At 42.8% G+C, this 24,184-nt stretch overlaps 1 protein-coding gene across 1 annotated transcript in view; it reads right to left on the bottom strand.

Annotated features, from left to right (window-relative positions):
- Cntnap2 (contactin associated protein like 2) overlaps positions 1 to 24,184 on the bottom strand; it is a 2,102,194-nt gene that overhangs the window by 103,443 nt on the left and 1,974,567 nt on the right. The window contains exon 21 of the mRNA XM_029535530.1: positions 18,208 to 18,301. Coding sequence (XP_029391390.1) covers positions 18,208 to 18,301 — 94 coding nt within the window. The remainder of the gene's footprint in view (positions 1 to 18,207; positions 18,302 to 24,184) is intronic.

Raw genomic sequence — 24,184 nt, 5'->3', positions numbered from 1 at the left:
TTTCCTGTATGCAGCAAAATGCTGGGTCCTGTTTTAATATCCAATCTGGTAGTCTATGTCTTTTTATTGGGGAATTGAGTTCATTGATGTTAAGAAATATTAAGGAAAAGTAATTACTTCCTGTTATTTTTGTTTTTAGAGGTGGAATTATGTTTGTGTGGCTATCTTCTTTTAGGTTTGTTGAAAGATTATTTTCTTGCCTTTTCTAGGATGTAGTTTCCCTCCTTGTATTGGTGTTTTCCATTTATTATCCTTTGTAGGGCTGGATTTGCGAAAAGATATTGTGTAAATTTGGTTTTGTCATGGAATATCATGTTTTCTCCATCTATGGTAGTTGAGAGTTTTGCTGGGTATAGTAGTCTGAGCTGGCATTTAGGGTCTGTATGACATCTGCCCAGGATCTTCTAGTTTTCATAGTCTTTGGTGAGATGTCTGGTGTAATTCTGAGAGGTTTGCCTTTATATAGTACTTGACCTTTTTCCCTTATTGCTTTTAATATTCTTTCTTTGTTTAATGCATTTGGTTTTTTGATTATTATGTGACAGGAGGAATTTCTTTTCTGGTCCAGTCTATTTGGAGTTCTGTAAGCTTCTTTCATCATGTTCATGGGCATCTCTTTCTTTAGGTTAGGGAAGTTTTTTTTTTTTTCCTATAATTTTGTTGAAGATATTTTACTGGCCCTTTAAGTTGGGAATCTTTACTCTCTTCTATACCTATTATCTTTAGGTTTGGTCTTCTCATTGTGCCCTGGATTTCCTGAATGTTTTGGGTTACGATCTATTTGCATTTTGCACCTTCTTTGACTGTTGTGTCAATCTTTTCTGTGGTATCTTCTGCCCCTGAGATTCTCTCTTCTGTTTCTTGTATTCTGTTGGGTATGTTTGCACCTATGAATCTTGATGTCTTTCCTAGGTTTTCTTTCTTTCTTTCTTTCTTTCTTTCTTTCTTTCTTTCTTTCTTTCTTTCTTTCTTTCTTTCTTTCTTTCTTTCTTTCTTTCTTTTTCTCGAGACAGGGTTTCTCTGAGTAGCCCTGGCTGTCCTGGAACTCACTCTGTAGACCAGGCTGGCCTCAAACTCAGAAATCCGCCTGCCTCTGCCTCCCAAGTGTTGCTTTCCTAGGTTTTCTAACTTCAGGGTTGTCTCCCTTTGTGATTTCTTTATTGTTTTTAGTTCCATTTTTAGATCTTGGATGGTTTTGTTCATTTCCTTTACCTGTTTGATTGTGTTTTCCTGTAGTTCTTTAAGGGATTTTTATGTTTCCTCTTTAAGGGCTTCTACCTGTTTACCTGTGTTCTCTTGTATTTCTTTAAGGTACTTATTTACGCCCTTCTTGAAGTCTTCTATCATCATCATGAGAAGTGATTTTAGATTCGAGTCTTGCTTTTCCAGTGTGATGGTGTATTCAGGACTTGTTATGGTGGGAGAACTGGGTTCTGATGATGCCAAGTAACCTTGGTTTCTGTTGCTTATGTTCTTAAGCTTGCCTCCTACCATCTGATTATCTCTAGTGCTACCTCCCCTTGCTATATCTAACTAGACCCTGTCCTTCCTGTAATCCTGGTTGTGTCAGAACTCCTCAGAGTCCAGCTGTCTCTGTGATCCTGTAATTCCAGGATCTTGTGGTCCCAAGATTCTGGATGTGTCAGAATTCCTGGGAGTCAAGCTGCCTCTGTGACTCTGAGAACCTGGTGTGACCAAACTCCTGGGATCCTGGGTGTGTTAGAGTGCCTGGGATTTGAACTTCCTCTGAGTGCTGTGGGACTGGCTGCAGAGTTCTCACCCAAGGTAAACCAGCGCAGACTGGAAGGAACCCAAGTCACTGGTCGGGCGGGGTTCCTATGTCCCTGGATCCTGCTGCTCCCAGTTACTCCTGGTGGTGTTGGAACAGATGATGTGGCCTACTCACTCCTGATCCTACAATCCTGGGTGTGTTAGACCTCCTAGGAGTTCCTAATGCTTTCTTATTTCCAAATAATTGAATATTCAAATATGTGCCCCATGCCAAAGACGGGTGGGCTGAAGTGCTGGGATATCAATAACTTCCCTGCTTTTGATATCTGGTTGAATTCCTAACTAAAAAATGTTATTAAAACAGAACTGCTTCATTCCTCCCTAGAATAGGGAACAAAATACCCATGAAAGGAGTTACAGAGACAAAGTTTGGAGCTAAGACGAAAGGATGGACTATCCAGGGACTACCCCACCTGGGGATCTATCCCATCATCAGCCACCAAACCTAGATACTAATGCACATGCCAGCAAGATTCTGCTAAGGGACCCTGATAAGGGCCTCTTGTGAGGCTATGCCAGTGCCTGGCAAACACAGAAGTGGATGCTCACAATCAGCTATTGGATGGAACACAGGGCCCCCAATNGAGGAGCTAGAGAAAGTACCCAAGGAGATGAAGGGGGCTGCAACCCTATAGGTGGAACAACAATATGAACTAACCCCAGAGTACCCCCAGAGCTCGAGTCTCTAGCTGCATATGTAGCAGAAGATGGCNTATTCAGCCNTCATTGGGAAGAGAGGCCCCTTGGTCTTGCGAACTTTATAAGCCCCAGTACAGGGGAATGCCAGGGCCAAGAAGTAGGAGTGGGTGGGTAGGGGAGCAGGGCGGGGGGGGGGAGTATAAGGGACTCTGGGGATAGCGTTTGAAATGAAAATAAAGGAAATATCTAATAAAAAAATATTACAGGAAAAAAAGAGAAAGGACAGACAGGTACCTATTAACATACTCAGATAATACGCAGTAATTTTTCAAGCATGACAAGTTAATGAACCAATGATTGTCATTTTTCTTTAACTTACTTTTGTTTATGTGATGAATGACAGAAACTATTAAAATGGTAGTTTAGTCAAAAAAATAAACAGAACTGCTTTAAGAGTAAACTAACTTTTTTGTATGCTTTTTTTAGTAAAATATAATAATTCAAATTTGCTTTTTATTAATACTTCAAATTTGTAAAGCAAGGTGGAGAGATAAGTATTAATGTGTTCTTAATCAAAAGTTTCCTAAATTTTTCATGGGTCACTTGTTTCTTATAGACATGAGTGACCCAGTCCTGGGGTTAGTACTGTCTTCAGTTATGTAAGTTAAAAGCACAGTTTCCCTGCGGATAGGGAGGCTCATGCAGGGGTTAGCCCCATCCCATACTAGTAAGGCTGCTTCTCACTGCTTCTGTCTGGCCTCACTCCCCTATGTGTTACACCATACGCAGATAGAACCAACTTTGCTTAGAAAGAAGAACAAAAAAAAAACCAAGAACACCAGCAGCCATGCAACCTTCTCACCAGTTACTCTCTCCACATTTATAGGAACCAGGAAACTCCTGGCATGCCCCATGGCTGGGACTAACCTTGAAATCCCATCAAGAAAATTGATTACTGAAAAAAAAATTAATGACTATCCTAGTATCTACCTGTATATAACTAAAATTCGACTGTGAAACTCCATATAAGCAATTGCGTCTGTGACTCCTGGCAAGAGAGAGTTTGTATGACAGCCCTCTGTTTTTAACCTCTGTTGGCTCATTGAAAAAACCAGACCAAAAACAAAACAAAAAAACCCTTTTCTTCTCCCATCTCTTTGACTTTGGCTTCATCAGGAGGTAGGGAACCCAGATCTTTCATGATACAATATGGCCTGGGGTGTACTCAACATTTGCCATGGGCCTGGGCCTGTGCCAGGCCCATCACATCCCTGATACCAGGTTCCAGCTTTACGACAAAGCTAGAACTTGTATATAGAAAAGCCTGCTTAGACCCCTTTAGCAAGTGTGACAGGTGGACTTCTGGTCCAATGTCTGTTGAGTATTTTTAAGCCTTGAGACTATTAAGTATTAATTTTCTTGTTAAAGTTACATCTGAGTGACAAGCAAAAATTATTATAATAGAGTAGTATGTGGGCCACAACACTGAAATACTGGGTATACAAACTTGGTTAAACGGTTCGAACTTGGTAAGCCTTATTTTATTCAGTTGTGAGAAAGTAAAAGGCCTGTCAATTATTTTCTTGGGTCTCTTATAATTCTATAAGGCATTCATAGAAAAGCCCAATAAGTATTTAAGAGCGGAACCTAATGCAAGTAAAAAAAAAAAAAAAAAAGAGCAGTCAGGTTGGAGAGATGGTTCAGTGGTTAAGAGCACTGACTGCTCTTCCAAAGGTCCAGAGTTCAAATCCCAGCAACCACATGGTGGCTCATAACCATCCATAATGAGATCTGATGCCCTCTTCTGGAGCACCTGAAGACAGCTGCAGTGTACTTAAATATAATAATAAATAAATCTTAAAACAAATGAGCAGTCAATCTTCCAGATAAATCGCTCTGTGTGGATATTCTTTTAAACCAGTAGTTCACAACCTTCCTAATGATGCAACCCTTTAATACAGTTCCTCATGTTGTAGTGACCCCTAGCAACAAAATTATTTGTTACTACTTCAAAATTGTAATTCTGTTACTCTTATGAATTGTAATGTAAATATCTGATATGTGATTCCAAAGGGATCGTGACCCACAGGTTGAGAATCTAAAGCAATGACTTCTTTAGCCTTGCAAAGATTTTGGACATGAAGATCACATCATTCTTTCTTTATTCCCTCTCACTATTTCATAATTTATTTCCTCTCACAAGTTCATAATTTATTTCCTCTCACAATTTCATAATCTCCTCTCACTCACTTTAATGTTATTTCTTGCTTATCACTTTAAAAATATTTCCCATCAGTGTTTTACTACCACCTTTGTCATTATAATAAAACCCCAAGTCAACTGACCAGAAATTTCAATTAACTGCTTGCCAAGTGTTCATTTATCAATATGCTCCCTCCCTTGTTTAGGAGGTGGAGATGAATTACCAGAAGCAGCAAGTCCCCACCAGGGTCTTTCTCTGAATACAGCAGCAGGCAGCTCAACCACCACATTCTTTCTCTCTCCATTTTAAGAAACATATTTCTCATTCTCTCCAATAACAATTCAGAAAGAAGAACAGAGTTATCAGCTGCCATCGCAGTCTGCACTGAGTGAGGCAGGAAACAGAGCAGAGAGCAGTGGCAGTGTGGGCTACTCTTCTGAATGCCTCTTCTTGTCCACCATACCTGTCAGTGTCTCTGGCACTCACCTCCAGAAGACACCTGCTAGATGTTGTTCCCTGAATAAAGTCCTTTGAAGGATCCCCATCCAAACACCGCTCCATCTAATCTCAACTCTGCACCTGCCGTGTGACTGGCTTCTGTGTTCCTCTGTCTCTCTGTCTTTCCACCTGCCTGACCCTTCCGTAGTGAAAATGGAGCAGGCAGTCGGCATGCTCTTCCTAATACATAAAGCAGATAATGTCACATACATGCTCAGACCTGCTGCATGGTCTACCTCATAACAATCTGGTTTCTGCTGACCCTCTCACGCCTCTGTTTCCTCCCACTTTGCCCTTTGATCATAGGTTTTCTTGTTGCTCTTGGACAAACCAAGCTTGCCTCTGCCTTATATCACATTTAGATTGCCCTCAGTCTTCATGTAAGAGCACACATCTCTTTTCCTCTCCCTGCCCCCCACTTTCTCTCTCTCATTTCACTTAGGGAACCTTTTAGACACCACTGCCTCAAAGAGGGATTTTTATGGTCATCTTGGCACATGCTCTCTCTATGTCTGTCTCAGTCAATCTGTCTGTCTGTCTCTCTGCCTCTGTCTGTCTGTCTCTCTGCCTCTCTGTCTGTCTCTGTCTCTCTCTCTGCCTCCAGCCACCCTCTTTATTTTCTTTCTTTTAGCACTTATAGCTAGCACTTCTGTTCCCTAATTTTCTTTTCATTCTTTATCTATGGCACATTAGAACACACACAACTTAAAGACAAAGGCTGTTCATGTTTTATTCATTGCCTATCACCTGGTACACATACTTTTGAGCAAATAAATTATGTAACTGACGTGTCTCTATTCACAGTTTGCAAAGCTCAGAGAAACTATGCCTTCAAGAGATTCAGAGATAGTACTCCTCCTCCTACTTAACAAGGGCATAGCACAGGCATCACTTAGCTGCAGGAGAGTTTGATGACAACAAAGTAAGTTGGGTCTACATGGTGGCCCTGGTTCTTCACCACTCCTGTTCCCCTTTCTCTGTGGTTTTACTATTCCTCTCCTGTTGCCCTTTCTCTATGGTTTTACTATTCCTCTCCTGGAAGAAGCAGAGACCATGGAGGTTAGTGGATGGGACAAAAATAAAAGGGTTGAAAAGTATTTGCAGGAGTTGGTTTACGGTCTTAGGCCTGAAAGCACCTTGGGATGAGCATACTTGTAATAACTCTTGTCTGTCCTAGGGAGAGAAGCAAAGAGTCAAGACAGAGCTACTCCACCCTCAGCTGACAGGAGGTCAGCAGGAAACATGGGCAGGAAATGTGAAGTGTGAAGAAGACTCAGGGTGAGGGCTTCTGTATTCCTACCCATCCTAGAGCTTTTGGGAGAAACTATTTAGGGAAATCCTGTAGCAACAGGGGCCAGCACATCTATATGGGCAGAAATTCTGGAGTAGAACCCATCAAATATACCATGAGCCTGACCTGTGGGTATTGGCAGTTTTTCACGGGAAACATCAAGGATACGATAGAGACTCATGGATGTGTCCTAAATGAGAGCTGAGAGGACAACAGTAATGATAGAGATTAGGACAGATGCCCTGTGGGATGCAAAGTTCATCTATCCCAAGTCTTAGCCCCCAAGGCTAGTGGAGTATGTAAACATAAGAGAAGATGCAGAGTGCTGGGCTGGTGGCCAGAAGCTGCCAGGGTGTGGAAATTCAAGGACCAGTATGAATCCAGGTCCTCCCTATCAATCACATTATGTAAACATATAAGCTGTATGTTTTGGCTGTTTCCTTTGGCCTTTTATAGCCTGGCCACCCTCTTATAGAAAGAAAAAATGTGTGTGTGTGTGTGTGTGTGTGTGTGTTTTCCTCAGTTTGTAGAATACTTGCTTAGTATGGATGAAGCCCTGTGTTTGATCCCCAGCACCACATCCATGGTATATTCAGTACATGCCTGTAGTCCTATTACCCAGGAAGTGAAGGCAGGGAGATCAGAAGTTCAGAGTTACCTTGGAATATATAGGGAGTCTGAGGCAAGCCCAGGCTACATGGAATTGTATCATAATAAGAAGAAAAGAAGGACGGAAAAGTGAAGCAAGGAAAGGATAGAGCAAATGAAAAAAGTCATTAGAGAGAATGAATATTTGTGTCTGAGAAAGAACAGTTCAAGCAGGAAGGCATGTTTAAATGATGAAGTCAGAGTCACCTTTAAGTCAGATTGCATGGCCAGTAGCTTGTTTGTGATCCTGGAATATCAGCTCATTACAGGCACAAAGGACACTGCAGCATTTTCCCCGCACAGCCAAGTTATTTTGCACATAGTAGTGATAGATGTAAGCACATTACGTTCCCCTTTGGATCCAAAGACCATGGGCCAGTATTCATTTGCATGCTCTTCAACTTTGGGAGTATGTTAGGTATGAATGAAAGGCAAGGCTGTAGTGCTCCTGGAAGCAGTACTGTATCCTGAGGAGGGGTTTAAGTCATGACCAAGACCCATGGTGCCTCAGCAGAGACCCATGGGGACATGATTTGTACCACTTCCCAGGGATCTTCCTGGGACCATACTCAAGTAACCCACAATGGTGAGAGCAAGCGAACGAGTCCTCCCTCCCTTCTTCCCTTCTTTTCTCCCTCCCTCCCTTCCTCCCCCCACCTCTCATATTTTTCCATTTCCCTACTTGAATTTTGTGGGTTCATCTCCCATATTGGCTTGGCTTCTTACATAGTTCAACCTAACTCTCAAGGTTCCTCCCAAGAGAACTCAGAAAGTGACTTGCTATCACACAATTTATCAACGCACACTGGGTTACATTTTAGAGCAGAGGTGAGCACTGCTGATAAATGGGCTCCTGTCCTGGTAGGACTGAACTGGGACTATGCAGGCAGACCAGGGCATAGGCTTCCACTTACAAGGGTAACATTGCTCTCTGCTTCTGTATCCTTTGCTTCATCACATCTTCATTTTGACTATTTTTGGATGAAATTTGTGGCTCCTCACATGGATGACTGACATAAGCAGCCCTCTGTCTACATGTCCCTTTGCAATGCAGCCATGCTGGTACACTACTGGCTACATGGCCATGCCAGTGCACAATTGGCAGTGTGGCCATGCCAGTACACAATTGAGCCATGCAGTTTGCTCCCTTTTGCTAGAATCTATACTGGATGTTAGCTTTTGACTAAAATCCAAAAGCAAAAGCGATGTGTGCCACTTTTGAGACTCTAATGTAAACACCAAGTTTCTATTAGATCAGAAACCTCTATACAAAAAACACTGTGGCTCAGGACACCTGCCAGTCTGGATCCTGAGAGTTTCAGACTGGGTTCAGTGGTGTTGGTGGGACAGTGGTGTGTGTACAGTGTCAAATGTTTGCTTTTGTTTTCAGAACCAAGGGTAAGTCTGGTCAGAAACATCCTGGATTCTGTTTGACTTTTAAATTAAGTTTTCCTTGTAGTTGCCTTGTGGATGGGCCTAGTGCTGTTTGTATGCTAATTCTGCTCTTCTGAGAGGGGTTTAATCCCAGAGGCAGGCAGATTTCTGAGTTCAAGGCCAGACTGGTCTACAAAGTGAGTTCCAGGACAGCCAGAGCTACAGAGAAACCCTGTCTCCAAAATCAAAAAAAAAAAAAAAAAGAAGTGAGTCATACTTAGGTAACTTCTTATGAACTAATCACTGGGCAAGTAGGCGGGAATTCTAGATTGGAGAGAGGAAGAGAGGAAGCAGGAGAGAGTTAGATCTTTCTGGTCTGGGATAGCCTGAGGACAAGATGTAGCTAAGAAAGTCTTGTGGTTTCAATGGCAGATCCACCAGGATTTATATTTATTTAGATTTAATAAGGCTAACAAGATTAGGATTTTAGTTGCTGCACTCAGTTATCTTCATTTCTGAGCTAAGTTTATGTTGTGTTTTCCTTTACTTGGTGGCTCCTCTGGGTTCAAGAGAGAAAGTTATTGCCGAAAAGCCCGGGTTTGCCTGAGATATGTCACAAAGGCTGTGGGGGATTTGAAGTACGGGGTTGGCATGGTAACAAACTGCCAGTGGGAACCTAGTGAGTTGGGTGGAGAGATTGTGGAGTTCTGAGTCAGACTCCACTAGATAAAAACAGGTCTGCCATTGCCCACCAGTACATGGTCAGCCAGGCAGCCAGAGCAGAGAGTTGTTGGCACAAGTATGGTTCTTTTTTTAAAAATATTTTCTGCAACATTGCCTCTTTTCCTTTTCCTTTTCCTTTTCCTTTTCCTTTTTGTGACAGTTACATTCATTACATGACCCCAGGTAAGGTTATGACTCACAACTTAAGAAACTGGGTTTTAGAGCATCAAGGTTTTAGTTTTTACTACCTAGCTGAAGCCAAAGCAGAGCAATCATCAGTCAGCCCATAGAATGAGAGAGGGATTGGGGGAGGGGAGGAGGAGGGAGAGGGGGAGAGGGAGAGAGAGAAAGAGGAGGGTAGGGAGAGAGAGAAAGAAAGAGAGAGAGAACCAGCTAACTGGCATGGATTCTTTTGAGTCAGAGTTTTGGGTGATTTACACAACAAGAAAGTAATAAAAAACTTCCTCTTCCTGCCCCCCAATGTGGTAGTCTAAATGAGAATGCTCCCAATTCCCCATCGGCTCATATGCTTAAATGTTTGGTTGTTTTCAGTTAGTGGAACAGTCTGGGAAGGAGTAGAAGAGAAGGTGTGGCCCTGTTGGAAGCAGTTCATCACTGTGGGTGGGCCTTGAGGTTTTAACAGCTACGGTTGGCCCAGTATCACTCTTTTTCTGCATCCTGTGTGCTGTGTAGGATGTAAGCTCTCAGCTACTTCTCCAGCACCTCCATGCCTGCCTGCCTTTCTGTCTCCGTACTCCCTGCCATGATGGTCATGGACTAACCCACTGAAACTACAAGTGAACTCCTAATTCAATGCTTCTTTTTATAAGATGCCTTGATGACGTCTCTTCATAGCCACCGGGCAGGGGCTAAGACACCATTCAATTCTTCTTCTTTTTTCTAAATGATTCTAACTTATCACTCATGTCTGTGTTTATAGATCAGTTCTCTGAGGTTCACATACTGTCTCTTATGCCTGAACTGAATCGAGTGCCTGTCCTGGATGCTCTCAGAGAACCCTGTCGTATGGCTTGAGGTCAGCATGAGTGATACCATCTTCACTCAGAACGTCTATGATTGCCTCAGAGTTCCCTAGGGCATCTTTTCCTACCCAGGCCAAACTGCTGGAATGGCACATGGGGCTATTCAAATGGACCTTGGCCCCAGGAATGTTTATAATGTTCTGATACGAGCTGGCAATATGCCATGTTCATTCTAGCTTAGATAATGTCACTTTGACCTAGCTAACATATATATATTTCTTGTGATCCAAGGTACAAGAATCTACTGAGTCTTATTCCTGCCCTGACTGTGTAGTGCACAGGTCAGCAAGAATGCAGCCCCGTCCCCAGGACTGCACACCGCACTCTTGGCTCTCCTCTTGGTTTCAGAATACCATGGTGCTGATCCTCTCAAACTGTGACCAGACTATGTTGGACTTAGACTTCATCTTCCCCTAGACTTGCCACTTGCCCTTCTAATTGTCTAATCTTTTCCTCTATTCCAGCCAAAACCTGAGCCCCGCAAAGATAGGAACTGTGGGAGATTTGGACAGCATTGAAATCTCCAGTGACTTACCCAGTGCCTCACACTAGACATGATAAATACATATTTATTTAATTAGATGGATTAGAAATAACTAATATATATTATTGACATAATAAGGGGTGTCCTAGTTAGGGTTTTATTGCTGTGAAGAAACACCATGACCAAAAAGCAACTTGGAGAGGAAAGGATTTATTTGGTTTACATTTTCAGATCACAGTCCATCATTGGAGGATGTCAGGACAGGAACTCAAGCAGGTCTGGAACCTGGAGACAGGAGCTGATGCAGAAGTCATGGAGGGTGCTGCTTACTGGCTTGCTTGCCCTGGCTTGCTCAGACTGCCTTCTTATAGAAGTCAGGACTACCTTATCAGTGATGGTACCACTCATGATATGCTGGGCCCTCCCCCATTGATCACTAACTGAAGAGAAAATACCATACAGCTGGATTTCATGGAGGCATTTCCTCAACTGAGGCTCCTTTCTCTGAGAAAACTCTAGCTTGTGTCAGGTTGATATGCAAAACCAGCCTGTACATGGGGCATATACTGTGCAGTCTGTTAAATGTTATTATTCTAAGCAATGACATGGCTGTTGCTAGTTTACACAAGAGGAAACAGATAAACAAGATGAGAAATAGAAGTAGCTCACTAATGTCACATAGTTGGGAAATGGAAATGTTAGAACCTGAAGTATAAGTGTGAAGAAGCAAAGTCTCTTCTTTATGGCAATCTTTGTGTGCCAATCAGGGCAGGCTAGGTGGTGCCACAGTAACAAATAGTTCTGTAGTCATTGTGGGTTACAAAGCAAAGGTTATTTATTTACTTATTCTCATGGTATATAATTCATCTGAGTAAACAGAGTTCTCTCTTCATTGTGGTCATAGGACCTGGGTGGGTGGAACAACCACTGTCTGAGGTTTATTAGTCATCATGCCAGAGTGATAAAGAAACAAAGATTTAGAGGGTCTTGTATCTGCAATGGGATGTTCTATCATGGAAATGATAAATGCTTTTTTCAGTTTATAACTCCTTGGTCAGAAATATCTAATTAGCTGTCTAATGCTTACCCCAGCTATGATTAATGGATGGAGAATTAAGTATGTTATTCCTGCTGTGTGAGGTATTGCCAAAGATCTAGAAAGTTTAGAAAACCCCAGAATATGAGGGTTTCTTATCAGAAGGTAGCAATGGGATTGTCACATTTGTAGTGTGGATTACAGTAGAAACCACACGATACTTACCAGGAAACACATCTCCTATCAGAGTGGCTTTGGATTGTACAGTAGTTGGGCAAATGTTAGAATCTGGGACCAGTCTCACTTATAAACTATGTTACATTCTGATTAGACATTTATCTTAGATTTTGCCACCCCAGATCCTGCTACTGGTCAATAATGGTCAGTAAAGCAGGGGTTACTTTAAATGATTAGTTGGTTTCTTCCCAAATGTGGCCTCTCAGATGCACACAGAGGCCGTGTTGTCCTTTTTAATAGAATAGACCCACTTCATTGTGATTCTATGTGAGCCTGAGTCACAATGGCACAAGGTGATCACTTGAAACGTTAAGAAAAAGGCTAATCACTCTCTAAAATGAAAATGAATACTGCCACCCTGAGCATACTGGTTGTCTGTTCAGTAGCAGGATTTATGGTGATATGATGCTCAGTATGCCGACTCTACATTCACACCTGTGATATACTCAGACCACAGATGATATTAAGTGACCCTGAATATAGTTAACATCTCAGAGCTCAGACAGATATTACATTTCTCTCTCTTTCACAAAAGCATTCCCACCATACACCTTGAAGTTTCAAAGGCATGTAGGCTTCATCTAGTTAGGATTTACTCACTCCAGAAAGCTCCTTAGTGTAGGGAACACATTTCCATTGATACCGTTTTGAATACTCTCTGGCATGCATACTATCTCAAAATAGAGGTTGCTCATTTGTGAACCTCGTTTGTGAAGCTGCTCATTGTGAGGGGGAAGCCATTCCACTGACAGAGATGGTATTTCTCCCTTCAAGCTTGGAGCTTGTCTGCTCCAGCCAGTTCAGGAGACCCCAGACAACTAATTCTTCAGCTTGCCTGAAGTTATAACTCTTTATGGATAAATATTCCCAGGACTTTTGATTGTTCTTTTATGGGTGTGTATCTACCTGGTCTTCTCAGAAGACTAATATCATGACATCGCTAAATTGCTCTGTATTAGATATTTAAGTATCAGTTACCATGGAATGCCCCTTACATCAAACCACCCACCTGAGTTTTTCTTTGACCGGGAATCTCTGATCTCCTTTAGTGGTATTTTTTTCTAACTGCAGGGATTAAGTTTAATCTCTATTAAATTTTACTTTATTATTCATATCCCATCTTTCTACCTTGTTAAGATACAAGGGTATCATCATCCTGCACATTAGATCATCCCTCTCAGGTATGTGCTGTGATTAAACACTCACAAGGTTGATAGAACTACTGGGAATGGAGAACAGACACAGGACCTTCCCCGTGCCTCTCGGGTTTCAAATTATATTTGCTGAGAGACAACTTGCTGAGAATAAACAGACTCATAAAATCTAGGACATCACTCAGGTATTAAATAATGGGTTTCTATTTGTGAGCCTTTGCTAGTTGCTGGGAACTTGACTTCAGGCTAGAAAGACTCAGGATTACAGGAGCAGCCTTGCTAAAATTCTAAGGCAGTGATCTCACTTTTGTCTCCGTTCTCTTTGTGAAGCTCACGTTATCCTTGATGAGGCCTCTCTGTCTATCCTTCAGACATGTCCTTTCTCAGGCAGTGCTCATTAAAGGGCTCAGTGGGAAGCCACATTATTTATTTAGATCTGGCTCCTTCTCCATTTATGGGATCGCTTTCTGATTAGCAGTTGACCTAGTAAAGCAATAACTGCATAGCCTGGGTCCCTAGGGATTGTTGAATCTTTAGAGAGCATGAGATATCTGTTGGGAGCCCAACCCATCTTTTTAGAAGAATATTTACATATTGAGAAAATGCAAATAGCTTGTTTCTCACTAAACTATATGCTGTGTTCAAAGGGGGAATTTAGAACCACTGCCCCCCCCCCCAGTCCTGCTTGTCCTAAGCCATCAAACATTTAAGGATTTGAGGAAAGCAGCCAACCACCCATCTGCCCTTGTTTAGACACTGTGACTTCTTTGCTTCTAGCCACAAAATTGTGTCAGTGTGTTATCAGCCAGCAGAGCCTATAAGTCATGGGCCAAGCATCATGCTTTTCCATCACCAGCTTCCTATAGATTAGCTGTGTCATTTTCAGCCAGTCAATCTCAACTGATGGTGAATTGGCCATCCTGGGGACTTGTGGTAATGTCTGGAGCCTTTTCTGATTGTCACAGTCTAAGGGTGCCATTGTATTTAGTGAGTGGGGCTGGTGAGGTTGCAGTGGTCTGGGGAGGTCTTGGGAGGAATGGAGAGAGTCCTATACACATATTACATGACAAGATGGCTACACAGAGCCAGCATCCAACAGTGGTAATACTTGCACTATTTGTGCATCAAGCATTGTGTTGGATAAGCTCTCTCTCAAATGTTGCCAGATTAATATTGAAAGGATAGTTCACTTACTCCACAAATAGTCTTTAAGTACTTTCTTATATGTTGGGCTGGGTACTTTTGATAAATCGTCCCCTCAACCCTAATCCTCAGGGAAATAACAATCCAGAGGCATATGAGTTTTCCTTGATGCATTTGAAGAATTCCAGGCTTTGAGAGGTTAAAGTCACAAAGTACTAGAATGAGAGAACTGGGATGTTATTTTTCACAGACAGGCCTGACTTCGAGTCTAACCAGCTCTGCTGGATTCCTAAGTCTGCATTCTTGTTCATTTATTGTCAGACCTCTGACTAAAACAAAGCAGTAGAACAAAGGACAAGGCTGCAAAGCAGGTCAGGATTGCAGAAGTCATCTCTGTACTGACCTTCCCATGTGTCACCACATGCTATGTCAACCATGTTCTTTCTGATTCTTTTCTCAGGATTCTTTATTAGTTCAACATTCATTCAGTGTTGCTCCTGTCTTGATCCACAGGGATCTCATTGATTGGTGAGGATGAGAGCCACTTTCTGATGGGCTCACTTCAAACGAGATAGGGCATTCCGGGTGGTATGACTTCATACCCGCTGTGCACACGTCAGATGAGTAAGCCTCAGTCTTGTGTGTTAGAGGGGATAATAATAATTGTTTCATTGGATTATGATGGCATTATGAGTAAATGTCTCCTCTCCATCTTGCTCATGTATACAGCATGCTATGTCACAAAATTTCTGTCTTCTATTCTTGTTTTATAAAATTATGATAAAATAGTTCAAATACAGAAACTACTAGATCAATCAGGACAATGTAGTTAGACTATATTTGACCAGCAAGTTGTTTTTAGGACACATTGGACCAAAGAGTAGCTATTTAACTATTTGTTCATATTGTGCAAAAGTCTGAGGCCTAACAGACAATAAATTGTAGCCCTCATTCTTGTCTCCAGTCTACATTTGCTATCAACAACCTTTTCTACTGGCCTTTCCTGCTTGGGTTCTATATACTGACCTGATGGCCTAACTGTCCCACTGAGCAACAGGATGGATACGTTCCTGATTCTAAAGAAAGGTCTTTGCTACTTTCTGGCATGTCATAGGAGCCTCAACTCCTGTTGCTCTACCTTAGCTTTGCATTTTCCCATCAACTCTTGCTGTCTTTTTTTTTTTTTTTTTCTTCTCTCCTTTCCAAGTCCGGGTTACCTGTCCCAGAGACCACAGCAGCAGTTGTCAAGATCTGTCTTCATGTCTGCCTGCCTGGCTTCAAGTTTGGTTCTGCTACTTGTCGCCCAGGTGGCTATGGGCAGCTACTTTACAGATTTGTGCCATCTGTGAAGGGAGATAATAATCTCAACACCCTCCTAGAATTGTGATGAAGGTCCAGGGGTTAATATAGCTGAAGTGTTTAAAACGGAGTCTATATGAGAGTCCATGTAAATGTCCATTACCATTTTTATTACTTGTTCAGTCTCCTGTTTGTTCCTCATATTCTGTGACCATGCAGCCATATTTTGGTCAGTGCTCTCTGACTGATGTAACCAAGTCTCCATAATGAAGCTAACCAAGTCTTTCAACTTGTAAGAGGTGTGAGCTATTCTGCCTTTCAAGTGAAGGCTCTTTAGAATCCAGGAAGCCTCCAGAAGCTTCCAGCCTTGTGGTCTCAGTTTACCCAGTAGTTTTGGGAGTCTCATTAAGTAAACAGTCAAGTGAGAGACCTCGCTGGCTTGACTCTAGACTGCTCTTCTCAAGTGGGTAGTGATGAGCCAGTCCGCCTCCATCTTAGCTTTCAAGGCCATCTTATTGTGAGGACAAACTAGGTTCATTCCTGTTTATGTTTAAGCCTCTGTTTCTCAAGGATTGGGCTATACTCCACCTGTAACCTTAACTACAAATGATTCTATATTTCCTATTCCTAGAAATGTCAACCTTGCCTTTGTTTCAAAATGTTACTATGGTCCCCTGTTGTCATGACCATCTATTGTCATGACTACCTTGCAATTATGTTTTTGTTTCATAAACTTGTAATGACATCTTGCAACCCTACCTTTGTTTCAAAGGTTGTTATGACTGCTTCATTTTGACCACCTTGCTGTGTTCTGCTTCTGTAACCTCACCTATTTTGCAACCTAAACCCCCCATTTGGAAATCTACCCTTGAGCTATAAAAACCTTGTCTTTCTCATACCCAATGCTGACCTCTTGAATGCCACTGTAGGGACCTCTCTAGCCCTGCCTTAGGGGAAGGCAGCACATGTCCATGAATTAAAAAAGCATGCTTTAGTTAATTGCTTGCTTCAATTATTTTGGCCATGATGATTTGGGTCAGTGGTCTTTCTCCTCTCATCTTCGGGATTAACAGGAGNTCACCTTGGTCAAGATAGATTAAGTTGTATCTTATAGATGACTTGCCTAGCTCAAGTTGGTTGATGCTCAATTTTGGTGTTATGGGTCTTCACCAGGCAACATTCTGTCATCACGAGGTCCCAGACTGCACCCACAGATCACACTATCAAGGACATTTTTGGAACATGAATTCCATGAAGAGCTATGAAAGACAGTACAGACATGCAGGCTACTGATCACTTCACTTCTCTGAACCTCTGACTTCCTTCCCTCATATCCTGGAATACCGTTATGAAAACCCCTAAACCTTATCTCAGGGTTCTTTTTCCTCATGTCTAGCTATCTCGTGAGTAAATTCAATTTTGGAGAAACTTTTGACCTCACAAATCGGCATACTGATCAATGGGCAAAGTAGCCTGGTGAAATAACATTTAACAGTGCCCTTTGGACAGAGTGACCTCTCTCCCAGCCTATAAGATACCACTGTGAACTGAAGTTCCCAGAAAAAAAAGCCAAAACTATGTCAAATATTTTAAAGGCCAATTGACCGATGAGAACTTTGTTACTTGAAACAGTTGGAATACTGTAGACCCAGAACCGAGTTATCTGGGCTATTATCTCTAGTCCTCTTAATAATTATTCATAGTCTATCTAGCATATTTTTACTCATATAGGAGGTCGGAATATATTAACAGACAGTACTTTCTTCCACCAACCCCAAATCTAGGAATATCATTAGATAAAACCAATAGCAGACTTCCTCTGCCTCACTGTCACCTGTCAGCTTGATGTCTCACCAGTGTGTTTTGATTTATGGCATGTCCTGTGGTTACGAAGGCTTATTTAATGATGTCTACATTGGAAATGCTATTTGGGGCAATCTGAACCATGGTCCCTGGCTATGGTCACCCCTATGGGTCTCAGGACAAGCGATCTCTTGTCCTCTCTGAGATGTGGGCTGTGCTTCCTGCTGTCACAGACATCTACTCACGACACGTTGGCTTCATGTGAAACACTAAAAATATGCATGGGCAATAGCACCTGCCTTTTATTCTGGATGACTCCCATTTCTTACATGAGAGAGAAGGACAAGGGTGATTATAAATTCAGCACTCTACCTGATGACCTTCTAATCTGCAAATGCCATTGGATGAGTTTCTTGGGAGTGACTCATAGGGAAGAAGTTAAATGTTGTACATAGGCAGAGGCTTCCATAAACCAAAGAACAAATTTTACATAGGGGAGCTGGGAGATGCTCACTGACTCTTGCTTTATACCACATACCATGTAATGCTAGTTCCATTTCAGGCACTGCCTGAGATGCCTCTGTCCTAGTTAAAATTCCCATCAAAGCTGTGATTAGCAGCCGCAATGTATCGCATGAGCAATACCCCAAAGAGGATCTTATAATACTCCTGTGAGACACCGTCAACAACCACATAGGTTTCCTTGTACAAAGATGCTCAGGGTTGACCTTACTGAGAGAGAGCTATAGTTTAAAAACGCAAATTCACACTACCTTGTATAAGACTTGTGTCAGGGGCATTCATAGCTCTCGCACTCACACCTGAAGAACCAAAGGCTTACCTATAACTTTTCCAAGGAAGAGCGACTTGGGAGAATTGAAGAGTGTATCAGAGGAGCTGGGTAGATGGTAACCCACAGCAGGATAATGGTCAAGCTGCAGGAAAAACACAAGGCATAGTATTAGAATGTCACCATCCCAGGATTGATGATGTCCCTCTTTGAACCCTGGTTTCTGGAAACAACAGCACAGGATTTAAAGTCCACCCTGAGGAAAAGGAAAGCTGTCTCTTCCTTTGAAAACAGTTTGATGAGTGCAGACCCTTCCCGAGCTGAGTGATTTGCTGGCTGGATTAGGACCCACACTCATTTCCATAGAGTAACACCTGCCTGATTGGATCTCCAGTTCTGTCCTCTGAGCTACACAGTGCTGTCTATATAATTACGGGTTTCAAGGGATTCTCTCACTGAACTGATGCTATCTGCTTACAGAGGAATGCTGACCCTCAGATGCCCTCCACCCTATGGCCGACTTGCTTTCACAAGGAGATGAATTTTCTGCCATAGTTAGCATTCCTAGAGGTTGAGGGTTGGAGTGGGGGTGGGGGTCACCTTGGTTAATGGCACATGACCTCTGGCAGAATTTGTTCTTCCCAAGTGGAAGAGAGGAAAGTCCTCAAAAGTGACTTGGAGCAACACATGTTTCTGGCCACATTCCCCAGGTACACGTGCAAACAGTGGTGTCACAGCTTCATAGACCATGATGAATCCCTGTGTCCCCACATGACATCTTCTCCTGGCTTTTAAAGACAGTTATGGTCTCCTGGTACTTCCCCAGCTGTGAGCTCTTAGAACTTTCTAGGGTTTTCTGTGACTCGCTCTTTTTTTTTTTTTTTTTTTTTTTNTTTTTTTTTTTTTTTTTTTTTTTTAAAACTCTTCTCTCATACATTACATCCTGCACAGCAGGCCTCTCAGGGCTATCAATGGAACACGGCACAACAAGTTACAATAAGGTTAGACACAAACCCTCTTAGCAAGGCTGGACAGGCAACCCAGCAGGAGGGATGGAGAGAAAATACGGAAAGAGATGTCTGGAGTTGTGTGTGTGTGTGTGTGTGTGTGTGTGTATGTGAATGTGGAAAATAAGTGCAGAGAAACTCCCTGGAATCTACCAAGGATGACCCCAGAGACGACTCCTAGTAATGGGGGATACTGAGCCGGACACACTCTTTCTTTGGAAGAACCTTCCATTCCAGCTCAGGGGGGTGGGACAGGCAGGTAAGAAGTCAGGTTCAGCCTCCCTGCCTGAGCACATGGGAACCTCTGGCTTGTCTGAAGAGCGCACTACCCTGGAAACTGGCACGCCCCATTCACAATCGGCCACCACGGACCTTATTACTCTTTGCTTGGAACCTTCCCTGTGACTTGGATCGTCGGAACAGCAGGGCTAAGTGTTAAAGAGTCTACATATTTCCGGAAAATTTGAGAATCTGACCTCTAGGGAAACGGTACTGTTAAATTTCTTTGTACATTGAAAAACTGTACTAAAATATATCACTAACAAACACTTAATCTATTCAGAGAAATTTTTGCTCATTTTAAGCTAGAAATGCCTTGGGAAAGAGCTACTTCGTTTCTGCAGCTAAGTATCAGTGGCCAGTTTTGGCGCCCTCTGATGGCACACATGGGTAACTGCGGCAATCCCTTGTTAAGCTTCATTTTTTTAAAAGCCAGGATTAAAAAAAAATTCTTTTAATTTAATATACATAGAGTGGGTTTCACTCAATTTTTCTTATATTTTGCCAATGCTTTAAAACTGGATAAAACAATATATATCCATCACAGAAAAATCATAATGTAAACATACTGGAAAAATGGCATAATTAATGAAAATTATATTTTTTTCATTTATTTAAAAATGAGTAGAAACCAACTAATAGCATTTTATTTTATGTGTATGGGTGTTTTGCCTGCATGCATGTCTGTGTGCCATGTGCATTTATTGTCCACAGAGGAGGGCATCGGGCATCGGATACATTAGGGATGAAGTCAGAGGATTGTGAACTGTCATGTGGGTACTGGGAATTGAACCTGGGTCGTCTGAAAAACCAGCCAGTGCTCTTGGTCACTGAGCCATCTCTCCAGTCCTGCCCTGCCTTCTTTTAACTTCACAGTGTATTGTAAACCTTTTTCTCTGTCTATAGTAAATGTATAATTGAATCACTTGTCAGTTTCTGGATAATTATCATTCAGTTTTTCGATATATATCACAACATACTAATGTTTATATGCATGCTCTATAGAGCAAGTAAGTCCAGCCTTTAAAAATATCAAATTTTAGTGTTTAGAGTCTGGGGAGATGGCTCAATAAAACATTTACCACACAAGCATGAGGGTTTTCAGTAGCTTGTAAAAACCAGGCATTTTAATGCACCAGTGACAGAGATAGGAGGATCCCTGAAGGTCTCTGACCAGCCAACCAGTGAGCTCCAGGTTCAGCAAGAGACCTATTGTGGATGGTGCTGTTCTTGTGAACCAATCACCTAATGAATAAAGCCAATCACTGGGCGAGTAGGTGGGACTTCCGGGTTGGAGAGGAAGAGAGGAAGCAAGAGCGAGTTAGGGCCCTTTTGGACCGGGACATCGGAGGGGTAAGATGTAGCTGCTAGAGTTTCCCCGGGTCACGGCAGAGTCAGGTTTTACTAAGGCTGACAAGATTAGGTTTAGTGGTTACACCCATAGACTGAGTTGCCATTGTTTCCGAACTAAGTCTGTGTTGCGGTTTCCTTTAGGCAGCGGCTCAGCTGGGTTCAAGAGAGAGGTACAGCGGCAAAGCGTGGGTTTGCCAGATGTGCACCACAAAGGTTGTGGGGGGGGGGTTTGAAGCACGAGGTTGGCATGGTAGTGACCCGACAGTGGGAACCTAGCAAGCTGGGCGGAGACGTTTCAGGAGCTCCAGGCCAGAGAGACTCCATGAGATAAAGTAGGTCGGCCTTTGCGGGCCAGTGCATGGCCAGCCAGGCTGCCAGGGCAGAGGCACAACCGTGGGAGCATGCCGGATCTACTTTTTAGATATTTCCCTCAAAAAAAAAAGGATGGAGAGTGATGGAGGAACCTATGTCAATTTTTGGTGTTTGGCCTCATTCATGTAGAGTGGCCACACACACACACACACACACACACACACACACAGAGAGAGAGAGAGAGAGAGAGAGAGAGAAAGAGAGAGAGAGAAATATAATATGTGCACAAAGGGTCTATACCAGTGCTCCTTTCAAAGCCATGGTCATAGAAGTGAAGTTAGTCCCAAGATACCTTCTCACTGCACACCATGGAACCCCCTCTTCTCAGCTGTTTCTAGGGGTTCAGACTAGATGGGCTTGACTTTCATGAGAGTCATTTTATAGCACTTGTACTGAGCTCAAGGCTAAACAAAACCCTGCCTTTATCAGTATCTATGAAGCCAGTAGCTTGAATAAAGGTGCTAAGATTCACATTTTTTTTTAAATGAAATTTTATTCCCTCTGCTTNGAAACAATAATGGCTCCCTCAAAAGTTTTGGTTTAGTCAACTAATGGTTACCTCTCTAGGCAGTGGTTCTCAGCCTCTGGGTCATGACCTCTTTGGGGTGGCATATCAGATATTCTGCATACCAGATATTTACATTATAATTCATAACAGTAGTAGGATTACAGTTAGGAAGTAGCAACAGGACAGCTCCGTGGATAGGGGTCACCACAAGATAAGGAGCTGCATTAAAGTGTTGCAAAATTAGGAAGGTTGAGGACCACATATCTAAAGATATAATAAAACTATATCTAGTTTTAATTCATTAATAAAGTAATATTTTATTTAAATGGCCAGGTAGGGTGACATACCTGGAGTCCTAGAATCCGAAGCAGAGGACTGTTGTGATTATGAGATACATGGTGAGTTTTGGATTACAGTGTGAGAGTCTTCAAAACAAACAATAGCTACAACAAAAGGGACAGACATCTAAGGGCAATACTAAATCATTCTAGTTCACATTATCTCCTCTGTTAGGGAAGTGGTTAAGAACAGGTAAAATTTGGCAAATGGTGACCTTTAACAGTCACNGAGTTAAGCTGGAAGGTAGGAGGAAGTTCTTTAATGGAGACCAGCAGAAGGCACGCTGGGAGAGGAAAGAACTCTTCCCACTTCTCCCCACCGGGGGTGTGAAGCCCCCTACTTCACACTCCTGCTTTCTCCCCGTCTCTGCTCTCACACCCTCCGCCCTGCTCCATGACTGGGAGGGAAGCTGGCGTAGATGGGCCGGCACAGAACTGGGGAAGAGGCGCTGCTGTGGCAGGACAGAAGGGAAGTGGCAGCTCTTTTGTTTGTTTGTTTTACGAGACAGGGTTTCTCTGTATAGCCCTGGCTATCCTGGAACTCACTCGGTAGACCAGGCTGGCCTCGAACTCAGAAATCCGCCTGCCTCTGCCTCCCGAGTGCTGGGATTAAAGGCCTGCGCCACCAGGCCCGGCGTGGCAGCTCTTGTGTACCTCTTCACAGTATCTCTTGCTGATGGTTTGCCGCAAGACCGTGGTGTCCCTATCCAAGCAGGAAGAACTTCTCAGTGGAACAATGTCACACCAGGTTTCCTCATGGCNGTGGATGGATGGCAGAGACCGTGCTGGAATTACCCCAGGACAGAGATATGGTGGGCAGATGGTGACCCCAGAGACACCCACTGCCTAACTCTGCTGACCTGANCACGGCAAGAGGGACTGTGAAGGTGTATGGAAGAGGCGGGGAGATGATTTTGAACTATCTACAGCGATCTCAGGGAATCACAGGAGCCCATGTGGGCGGGAGGCGGAGTGAAGAGAAAGCACTCTTGACATTAAAGAGAGCACCAGGAACGAAGTGGTTCCGAAGTGTTGAGGGATGAGGCAGCTTTTGGAAGCTGAACAAGAAAAGGGAACTAGTTTTCTTTTTTCTTTTCCTTTTTCTTTTTCTTTCTTTCTTTCTTTCTTTCTTTCTTTCTTTCTTTCTTTCTTTCTTTCTTTCTTTCTTTTTTTTTGGTTTTTCTACTATGTCTTTCAGAAGATAGAGTAGATGTAGGGATGTAGGGGCACATCCTTCCAGAAGGTGGCGCCTTTGAGCCCTTTGCTTCAGCCTTTCACACAGATGCCAGACTACATACAGACTACAAGACTATGTGNCTTTAAATCTATAAATCTGCGTTGTACAGTGTAGTAAGGAGTTAAGTTCAAGTTCGTAAAAGACCCTGTGCAACCCCAAACCCAAGCAAATATTCCCTTCCCCAAGCAATCTTGTCCAGTAGCAACTCTGTCCCGCGGCAACTTACTCTCCAGGCCCAGGTGGCAATCTTAAGGAAGAAAGTTTTATCCCTAGCATTCAGCATTTGGAAACCCTCCGCATCTGTTCTCCCTGGGATATGCTTTCTCAGCTTCGGGGTGTCTAAATATTATAAACTCCCTTTACCAGAGTTCCTCTTCATGTTTACACCCTGTGGATTCTGTTCTTCATTTGAACTCAGACTGCTGTGCCTTTATCCGGCAAGGAGTGATAAACCTAGTCTGGTAGAGAGGTTCTAGAGGGCTTTACTAGGAGTGGGGTGTTGTACTAGCAGAGAAAACCAAGAGCAAGTGTTAAGCAAACCCAAGTCTTTGTGCTAAGCTCTTCTTGTACGGTTTTATTTAACAGATGTGGAATAGTGAGGTTTTCACTCCCCTGGTATTACTTTGAAAAGTCTAGTATTGCCAAGAGGGGCGGGATTGGCTTTCTTAGCCAGTTATGTCTGGCTATAGAGGCGGCCGAGCAGCTGCGGGCACTGTCTGACTTAAGATTTCCAGTGCTGTGGTAAAACCCCAAAGCCATAAGCAACTTGGGGAGGAAGGGGATTATTTCAACCTAGATGTCCACATCATAGTCCATCTTCAGGACTAGAGCTCAAGCAGGGCTGGAACCTGGAAGTGGGAGCTGAGGTAGAGGCCATGGAGGAGTGCTGCTTNCTGGAGAGCTCCTTATGCCTTGTTCATCCTGCTTTCTTACA

This window comes from Mus pahari, chromosome 2 (genome assembly GCF_900095145.1).
Source record: "Mus pahari chromosome 2, PAHARI_EIJ_v1.1, whole genome shotgun sequence".
Classification (NCBI taxonomy): Eukaryota; Metazoa; Chordata; class Mammalia; order Rodentia; family Muridae; genus Mus; species Mus pahari.
This window is presented reverse-complemented; position numbering and strand designations above follow the sequence as displayed.